This window comes from Esox lucius, chromosome 20, assembly GCF_011004845.1.
Source record: "Esox lucius isolate fEsoLuc1 chromosome 20, fEsoLuc1.pri, whole genome shotgun sequence".
Classification (NCBI taxonomy): Eukaryota; Metazoa; Chordata; class Actinopteri; order Esociformes; family Esocidae; genus Esox; species Esox lucius.
This window is the reverse complement of record NC_047588.1, coordinates 12271365-12282152: the sequence shown is the minus strand read 5'-3', so window position 1 is coordinate 12282152 and position 10788 is coordinate 12271365. Positions and strand designations below refer to the sequence as shown.

Genomic DNA, 10788 nt, shown 5'->3' with positions numbered 1-10788 from the left:
ATAGACCTCTACATGCTTTGTAAGTAGGAAAACCTGCAAAATCGGCAAGTTATCAAATAATTGTTCTCCCCCCTGTAAACCTTGAAACCTGAAAAAGATATAACACCAGGTAGGCCTATAATTGTTCGGAGAAAGATGCATTGAGTAGATAACTAAATAAAATGTTATATGGCATGGCTAATATTATCGTAGATATACTCAGTTTTTACCAGCCATCCAACCAACCAAAACCGGAGAAAATGTAACTTGCTCTTAATCCATCATTAATCTGGTTATGCAAGCGAACCACCTTTGCACCCATGATTACAACTGAGGCGTGCAATTCTTATTTTGGTTCAAATAACAATGTTTTTAAAACATTAAATAATAAACTCAAACATGCAGTGTGTCATAATAATTTCGCGGACCTATTCGTTTTCAATTGAAGTAATCCAAAAGTAATCATATATTTTTTTCTCAAGTATCTTGTAATCCATTAGTCCCCAACTCTGTCAGCGCATGACTTAATACTTCAATTTGGCAGATACACATTGCCTTATAAGAAAAGAACTAGGTATTGGGAAGTGGAACATAGCATTCAAGAATTACTCACGAGGGTTTAAAGAATCCATATACAGTGTACATTTATAAGGGATATTAGTGGGTATTACCAGCACTTTCTTATTCACCCACTCCATTCACTCCAGGGCAAGACTCTATACCTGAATTTGGCCTATACAAATTGCCTAATAACAAAAAACTAGATGTTGTGAAGGGCAACATGGCATTTGAGAATAGTAGGGTAGGAAGAATCCAAATAAAGTGTTGATTCATGGGGAAAAATAGAGCGTATAGCTAGCAACAATTTCTTGCTAACCCACAATTTCTTGCTAAGCCTTATAACAGAAAAACTAGGCTTAGTGAGGTGGAATATGGCTTTCGAGAATTATTCCCTAGGGTATAAAGAATCCATATAAATACTTAGTGCCACAGAGTCTGTTCATGTCTGACCTTTCCAGCTTGTAACTGGTGACCTATTTCACTATCCTTGCCGTATAGGGGAACCCTGTCCCATTGTTGCTTGCAACTATATTTATTATTATTATTATTTTCCTTGAAACTGCTGAATAACTCAAAAAGTCCCTGGTAGAACATGTTGTAACTTTGCACATGTTGTAACTTTGAAAATATAAACCACGAGTACCTACCAAACAGATGTTAAAGTGTTTACCATGGGATAATTTCTGCTGCCGTATGCTTACAATATTTATATGGCTGCATCCCCATGCTCACCATGTCACAGAAGAACCCGTCCCATGGTTGCTTGCAACTATTTACATTTGAAATTACATCATATATACAGACTTCCATTTTAGTGCCTTGCTTGTGGTTCTTTGTACTTGTCCATCACTCCAGCGGTAAGTTGTAAGGTGGTGGGGTGCTTGGTAGGTATTTGGGATGTATGGTTTAGTGTTGTTTATTTGTTTTAAAATGATTAATTTGACTTTTTAATGCCCTTGTTCTATGCACAGACTTGAATTCTTCATGATATTCTTTAGATTTTTGTGAAATAAACCCTTGCAAAGGCTTTCTGGATGTTCTTATTCTACTGAGCACCACCAGTAGGACCACATTTCAGTTAAGCTGAAATTATGCTTTTATTTTTAAATACAGCCCTCTTAAAGGAAGAGTTTACAGCAAAACTCAGGCAGCTTCGTCAGTTCAAGGAGGAGGCCAACAGAAGTGGAGATAGAACCATGTACAATCAGGAAACATCAGAAACCAGAAACACACTGACAAGGGAAGTCAAAGCAGCAAAGAAGAGCTATTCTGAAGAACTGGAAAACAACTTCACAGCCAATGACCCCTAGTCAGTGTGGAAAGGCCTGCAGGTACTCACCAACTACAGGAGACCGTCACCCCACACTGCTGGATCTCAATGCTGATGAGCTGAATATTTTTTATTGTAGGTTTGAGCAGCCCCCAGTCACACCTCTCCCCCAATCCAGCACCATCTTCAAACAGTCACCTTCCCCCACTGCTACCCTGTCACCTCCACTCACGGATCCCCCACCTGCACTAACGATATGTAAAGAGGATGTACGGCAGCTCTTTCAGAGGCAGAAGACCAAGTTGGCTCCTGGCCCAGACGATGTGTCACCATCCTGCCTGAAAGTTTGTACCGAACAACTGGCCCCCATCTTTACACCGATCTTCAACAGATCTCTGGAGCTGTGTGAAGTTCCCCCTGCTTCAAATGCTCCACCATTAACCCAGTCCCCAAAAAACCCTCCTTCACTGGATTGAATGACTACAGACCTGTCGCCCTCACATATGTGGTCATGAAATGCTTTGAAAGATTAGTGTTAGCCCACCTGAAGGACATCACAGCCAGCACCCGAACAATCAGTACCAGTGCCCCCCCAGGGGTGTGTGCTCTCCCCACTGCTCTTCTCCCTCTACACCAATGACTGCACCTCAAGAGTCCCATCTGTGAAACCACTGAAGTTCGCAGACGACACTACGGTCATCAGCCTCCCCCGGGACGTTGATGAGTCTGCCTACAGACAGGAGGTTGAACAGCTAGTCCTCTGGTGTGGTCAGAACAACCTGGAGCTTAACATGCTCAAAACTGTGGAGATGACTTTGGATTTCAGGAGGAGCCCCCCGACTCTGCCCCCCATCACAATTTTCAACAGCCCTGTGTCTGATGTAGAATCCTTCAGGTTTCTGGGATCCACTATCTCCCATGATCTGTTTGGGAGCCCAACACAGATGACATAATTAAAAAGGCCCAGCAGAGGATGTACTTCCTATCCCAGCTTAAGAAGCTTAAACTGTCCATGAAGCTATTGATCTACTTTTACACAGTCATCATCCAATCTGTTCTCTGCACACCCATCACTGTTTGGTTTGGATCTACCACGAAACTGGAAAGGAACAGACTGCAACGGACAATCAGAACTGCAGAAAAGATAATTGGTGCCACCCTGCTCTCCATCCAGGACTTATACAAAACCAGAATCAGTAAAAGGGCAGGAAACATCACTGCAGATCTATCACAGCCTGGATACAACTTTTCCAGCCCCTCCCCTCTGGAAGGCACTACAGAGCACTGTACGCCAAAACGAACAGACAAAGGAACAGTTTCTACCCACAGGCCATCACTCTTATGAACAGTCAACATCAGACACTTAGTGCCAGGCACAATCCCTGTATAACAACCCAGTAACTCATCCACCTGTCTACTACTTATTTTTTTTTGTCATCCTGTAATTCAGTGCTGTTTCATACTGTATTTATCATATCCACATACCTCATGTACATTACACCTTCACAAAATATACTTTTTTATTCATTCCAGCATCATTTGCACTCTGCTCCATTACACTAGACATATATAGATTACATCCACCGTCATTATTTAAATAATAATACCTGCACAAAAATATGTATTTCCAGCACCCTTTATACCCTGCTCATGTGTATTTACATGTACTGTATATTGCAGTCGGTGGCTCTTGTTCTTTGTTTAAGTTTTTTTTATGAGTAAGCACATCATGAGCCTGTATAATCCAGAGTTAAATTCCTCTTATGTGTACACATACCTGGTGAATAAAGCTGATACTGATTCTGATATTTGGGGTACATAAAGCTTACCTTGATTTGTTCTTGAAGACCCATGGAGCAATAATCCAACTTTGTCCCAGCCTGGAATTAGCCTTTTTAGTATTGTCTGTAATAGTGGTGGGGTGGCAGGACGTTCTTTTAATTCGTCTTCAAAAGTCAGAACCCAAAACGCAGGTGAGGTCCTGACTATCACGCCCAGGCACACAGAGTTACGCAGAGATACCCTCCATAGTGTTATGGACATTTTGAACTAAGGTACATTTGGGAAATGTCTGTCTTTCTATTGGCTGGTATGTAAATCTTTACTTTGAATGTGACACACGTCTGTATCATATCAGCGCATTACTAGGTACTTTGACCATGTTCTCCTGCCTAGACCAAGAAGGGTGTCAGTCCTTTAGTTCCAATTGGCTTGTTTAGGTAAACACAACAGTAAACATTATGGCAGGAAGGATAAGGTAGGGGGGACAGCCCTCCCTTTAGGTAAAACCTATATGACACAAGACAGATGGCCAGCAACTTACCACACCCCTTTTTCCTCTATAAATACGAATTGTTCATGTATTAAGTTAGAGACTCCTCAGATTATTATGTTTGTAAGCATTTGACACGTCTCTCTATTTGCAAATAAAATTGATTGTGCAAGAGAATTTTGTCTCTTTCCTTACTCCTTTAAAATTTCTGATAGATGAAATTGCCATCACACTTTGGGAGGTCGTCCTTGGTTACTTATCCTGGTGTCTCGTAACCATTTTCTAGCGGGTTATCCGTGCACAGCTGGTGACTTGGTCCCGGAGCCCAAATCCTCCCCCGCTCGTGGACTGGCTGCGAATAGGGTGAGACAGGGCACCCAGCTTAAATAATTTTTGGGTTTCATCAGTACAGGTACCCGGGCTTAAATCTTGAACTCAGGATGTATAAGGTTGGACTTAATAGAAAACTGTTAACATGGATTAAAATATTGTTTCTCTCTCCTTGTATGTAGTAGAATGACAAACCACATGGCGATAGCCAAAGCTATTTCTTATTAAGAATGTTTTTGGGTTTGGTTAATTAATGTAGTTTCACTTTCTTTGTATATACAGTGATAACTGGGATAATACTTGTGCTTTCAGACCTACGCCTGATGCTCGTTACAGTTAGATTCTAACTTGGTAAACTGACAAATGGGGTAGATTGATGTGGCTGCATTTAGAGATCTAGGTTGGAGTATCCTGGGGATCACTCCCTGATTGTTCCTTGATTTTAGTGACTTCATGCATTTGTTCTCTGTTAACTTGGCCTTTCTAGAGAGTTTTTTTCCCCTACTGTTGCTGTTTTGATGAGATGGAGAAGGCAACTTCCAACTGAGGGGATGGAGGCTAAGGAAAGCTCTGGTTCTAGACAACATTTACTGGGGTGCGGAAGACCAACTGCACGACATCATGCCACACTGGTTGGGTCCATACCAGGTAACATCTCATCTGCTGTCCAGGTAGCTGAGAGAGGAACCTGGGGTCGACGACACACGCTACAGGAGGGCTTCGGTGTTTAAAGGTTAGGCACAGTGAATTGAAGTCACTGAGGGAAAAGTGAATTCTCTGGTACTTGTAACCATCACTTCCGACCCGGCCTGCAGCTATAGAGTTCTTAGATAAAACTGGTCATCTTGGTATTCACAAAGGAGAACACACAGATTCTCATGAACTGGCTGATAAAGCAGCTAGAATGAAGACAATTAGAGCTGTGTCATGGTAACCTGTATTTCAGCTATGAAGGACAACACCTTGGAATATAAATCTGACTTTCACGTTCTGTTACAATGGTCTGCCAAGAAATGGTTCATAACCGACTGTCTGAAGTTTGGAGGAGCAGAACATTTATGATGAATTTGGAAGTACATCTAATTGGAACCATGAGAGGACTTTGTACCAGTGACAAATAGAAGGATGTATTCAGTGATAGGTGTTTGCACACCCACGTGTCGATGATACATATCCGCATACTGTCAATGTATGTGTCACTTGAATTCATTTCCTTTGACCAAAGATTTTGACATAAAAGGTTTTTGCTGTACTATGTTATAGTTCTGTATAATGAAAATGTGTGATCTTGGAGTTAATACGCAGGTAATGGTAAGCATGTAAATGAGGATCCAGACATTTCAGATTTGTTCCATTCTCTAATCATTAGGGTAATGATATCGACAGGGTGTTAAAGAGTACTGTTTTGTTGCTGTCTACATCCTAATGAGTAAGCTGTTTAAGGATTGATACCAAGGGTTGATTTGGTATCAAGAGGATGGATTGTTATGGACATTTTGAACTAAGGTACATTTGGGAAATGTCTATCTTTCTATTGGCTGGTATGTAAATCTTTACTTTGATTTTGACACACATGTCTGTATAATATCAGAGCATTACTAGGTACTTTGACCATGTTCTCCTGCCTAGACCAAGAAGGGTGTCAGTCCTTTAGTTCCATAGGAATGTGGCCCTGGGCGAGAAGTAGGATCAATTGGCTTGTTTAGGTAAACACAACAGTAAACATTATGGCAGGAAGGATAAGGTGGGGGGGACAGCCCTCCCTTTAGGTAAAACCTATATGACACAAGACAGATGGCCAGCAACTTACCACACCCCTTTTTCCTCTATAAATACGAACTGTTCATGTATTAAGTTCTCAGGTGATTATGTTTGTAAGCATTTGACGCGTCTCTCTATTTGCAAATAAAATTGATTGTGCAAGAGAATTTTGTCTGGGGATTAACCCTGGGGTCCTGTAAAGGGCAGTTCAAACGTCCAAGAGGGATTTAGAAATTGATTATGGTGGCCTTACCTATAGCAACTAATTGTGGGGGCTTGGGCACCTGTGAGATTCAGAGGAATCTTGCTGTACAGTATCTTGATATTGACTGTCCCAAATCCAATAAGCTTGTTTAAGTGGAACACTAAGTAATGGAGCTAAAGGAATGTTTAAATAAAATCAGAATTTATTTTCTATACATAAAAAAATACTTGATACACTTTACAAAAAGAGAACTAAGCAAAAAAAACAATAAAGAAATCAAACTTAAATTGAACCACCTCTAATATACAGACAGAGCTATAGATGCATGGGCTGACCATCCATTATTTCTAAATTATAGTAATTACCATATATTAAGAGCACAGAGTTTGGTTGTCACTAAATTATTTTAATGACAAAAATATAGTAATCTCATACTGGAGCTTAAACCACAAAAAACAGTATCAAACATTTTCAAACAGAAAATGAAATAAGAACATATAAAACATGCAGTTGACTATCAGATAACTGTATGATTGATGGAAATCCAGCAAATATTTTATTCTCCACATTTTCTCAACAAGCCATGGAAGTCAGCATGATAAGGAAGTCAACAAAGAGAAGTTCAAAACCAGTTTGGTGGTTTGAAATGTCAGAAACTAGTTTGGAAACCAAAAAAGGATTAGTGACAACTTTTGCTTTTCAGTTTACTTATAGTGGAGTAACGACTTCAGTACAACAAGTTTCATGCAATCAATATATATCATACTTATTTATTCTACCAAATGTTAGATGATAACCAGACATGTATAATAGGATTCCAAACAGCTGGCTAATGTGACAGAACAAGCAATTTAAAGATAATCTAAGAGGCTTCACTTTACACTAAATAGCAAAAGTACCATAGAATTTTGTGATATTTAAATTAACTGCGTAATTACACAATTACTTTTTATTTATGTGTGTAATTTCAGTATATAGCTGAGTAAATAATAGAGTAGATGCGTATATAATAGATAATAATTATATGGTTAAATATATGAATTTAAATATATTTACATGAATTAGTTTGGCCTAAACATATCCTTAAACCACACCTGCCCATAGGAATCCCAGTTTGGCAGAACTGGTTTAGATTTTCAGTGGATTTTCTTTTCCTTCTTACTCTAACCACCTCTCCAAAATCTGGTTGCTGTTCCCTCACTGGGTGACATCACTGGAGTTCCCCTTTGAGCTTTGTTGGTAGGCTGAGCATAAAAACGACTGACGGGCTTCTGGCAGTAGTTCATTCAATCAAAGGACACAGTCAGATACTACAAACAAAGGTATTTATTAGATACTCGGGCGACTATTAAGTCACTATACTTTTACCCCGCCACCAACAGCAAAGAGTTTAAACCTGATTCATTATGGTGGGTTATGAGATGACACTTGGAGACGTAGAGAGGTGCCTTGACAACGGCCATGTGGAAGGTGGCTTTGTGTACAACTCAACGGTGACACCTGGTACGGACACCAAGGCCTCCAGAGGTTGGTTATGGAAGCTGTGTGTGGTCATCTTAGTTGTGGCTTTATGCGCGGCCACTGCCCTGATCTTTGCATGGAATCAGCATGAAAGAATGACAATGGTAAGGAATGTTTATGATTTTTTGCACTTTTTTAAACAGAAGACAGCACAATAGACTTAATATAACATTTCTATCTAATATATACAGGATAAAATGGTATCTCAGATGCAGGAACCAACTGATGCAAGAGGTAAATATTTGTTAGATGGCATTTTGCAGTTAATATTCTTCATGCTGTAATATCTAAACTGAATGGTTGCGATTGTAGGAAATGCCAAAGCATTAGGGTTGATATTCATATTAATGTCTTGTTCCATCAGATCTCCATCCACACTTGGAGCAGATTGGCGACAAAGCAAAAGCAGCCATCCATTTGGAAGGTGAGTGGTCTGTATTGTCAGATTTATTGCTTCTGCAGATCCAACATTGTGACTAATGGACTACAGGGTTATACTTTTTTACATTTTATAAACTACATTTCCAGACACTCAGTTTGAAAAAAGTTGAAGGTTAATTTTTTTTTGCTGTAGCTGACCTGGGAGCTTAAGATTGCAACAGTGGGCCTCTTCTTTCTACCACCAGGTGAATACAGCCCGGACAATATAACTGATGCATTGCAGTGGAGACAGGATGAAATCCAGACATTTTCCCAGGGAGGGTTCCAGCTACAAGGCAACAAAATCCTCATTCCACACACTGGGCTTTTCTTTGTCTATAGCCAGGCTTCGTTCCGGGTCAAATGCCACCACCCAGGCAACCATGCAATCACTGTAAGTCACATTGTGTGGCGTTATTCAGACTCCATCAGGGCTAAGGCTAATCTTCTTAGCGGTTTAAGGTCAATTTGTCAACGGAACTACAGTGACGCTGGGTCCAATGGAGGCGAAGGTTGGTATAATAGCGTATACGTTGGAGGGGTGTTTCAGCTGGATGAAGGAGACAAACTGTGGACAGAGACCAACCGACTGACAGATGTGGTACCAGAGCAGGGGAAGAACTTTTTTGGTGTATTTGCACTATTTTGAGAGCGAGGCAGCACAGACTTTAATATTTGTTAAAGTAGTTTTATGTTAAAACTACAATGTTGTTGTTGCTATTGTGACTGAATATTCTCACATGATATTGGTCTAAACCTTATGTTTTATTTTAGTTTTTTTTTTATGTATGTTATTGCACCAAATAATATTATTAGTTTGGGTTGTTTATTTATATATTTTAAAATATGTATTTATATGAGGGTGCAGAAGGCTAATGGATTTTTTTTTATTGGTACAATAACACTGTGTAAGCTGTTTTAAATGTTTTATAATTATTTATAGTATAAAATAGTAGACTGCTGGGTGTGCTGCTGTTTATATAAAAATGTCATTAATGTGGAATAGTATAAGTATTTTATTTAAATAAGCATACCTGTAGCCTATACTAGGCCTATTAGAAAACAACACATTATTAAGCTATTGAATGTCATTAATATACTGGTTGTGTGTATTTAATTTTTAAAATATTTTATTAGTGTATTTATTAAAGGTGCCTTAAACAACTGTCTTAAATTGCAAATGTTGTGAACTTGTTGATAATAAACGTGTTATATTGGGCAGTGTCTGAACTAAACCAATTGTCCTTATGGGTAAATACATAGGTATTCACATAACCATTGAAGAAACCCTTGAGGCTGGACTCAATCTGAAGCAGTTGAGTCACACTTCAGGGGCAAAGGATGGTAAATGCAATGTTTCTGGAGTCTGCATTCATGTTATCTTGTCATATACTGCAATTGTGTGCAAGAGAGATTACTTTCACTGATATGGATTTAATCCAACCTCAGAACTTCTCAAAAGCAAAATGCTTCCCAAATGAGGTCATCATAAAACAAGGGAAATTCCCTTTGAGTTTGTGTTGGTGCTGTATCAGGTTACAGTCCACATACTGTAGGTCTGAGACCAGGGGATTACCCCACTGAACCACCTCCTACTCCTCCTACTTCGTTTTTGTTTTGTTGCATCGTTCAATATCTTCATGAAGAAAGTGTTTACTGAGCAAACATTCTTTAATTCTCCAAAGATATTTCATTTTCCATAATTCTTCACAGCTGGTTGTTGTGTATGAGAATACCTGACTTACTTTCGGTTTAGTCTCATACAGAATTTAACCCTGTTGCACTTCACATGTTCTTTAATAATATAGAAGGATTTAAACAGATTTAATGTAGACTTGTTGTGTGAACCAATACAAAACATATTTAGTATTGTCAAAGTTAAAATGTTATTTTTTTCAGATTTATAAAAATAATTTCAAAAAACTGATAATATATATGTATATTAGTTGTATGTGTTGCGTAAGTGTTCAACTTGTGTGTAGAAGGAATAAGTTACATGGACTCTGTCACCCATGTATGTACATAACACATTTTTAAAAGCCTTTAAGAAAAGACAATTGCAGCAACAATAAGTGTTGATGCACAGTGGTTAGGAAACACTCCCTAAAGGTGCCAAAACATATGAAGAAACCTAGATAGGAACCAGGTTCTGAAGGGTGACCAGTCCTCTTCTGGCTGTGCCAGGTGAACATTTTAAGGGCACAAATTATAATAATTAATAAATGCATGTGGCTGTGTCCAGATACTCCAGATACTGTAAAAAAATTATCCAAGTCAGATGAATGACCAGATGGACAAGGACAGGAACAATCGGAGGGGAGGAATGGTCAGCAGAGTGGCAGGCAAAACTGTCAGGTTTCGTCAACTACTTGATCTGTACAGAATCAGGAGGACTTTGGACAGGGACAGTAATGAGTCTCTCGGGCCTGGTAGTCCTGAGGTGTGGACAAAGGCTCATGTCCCCTAAGT

At 39.3% G+C, this 10788-nt stretch overlaps 1 protein-coding gene across 1 annotated transcript; it reads left to right on the top strand.

Annotated features, from left to right (window-relative positions):
• Positions 1 to 7648: 7648 nt before the first annotated feature.
• Positions 7649 to 9050, top strand: tnfb (tumor necrosis factor b (TNF superfamily, member 2)). The gene is made up of 4 exons (XM_010905704.2): positions 7649 to 8003; positions 8091 to 8133; positions 8264 to 8323; positions 8526 to 9050. Exons 1-4 carry the CDS (start codon positions 7785 to 7787, stop codon positions 8966 to 8968), a joined length of 765 nt encoding a protein of 254 aa, XP_010904006.1. The 5' UTR covers positions 7649 to 7784; the 3' UTR covers positions 8969 to 9050.
• Positions 9051 to 10788: the final 1738 nt, after the last annotated feature.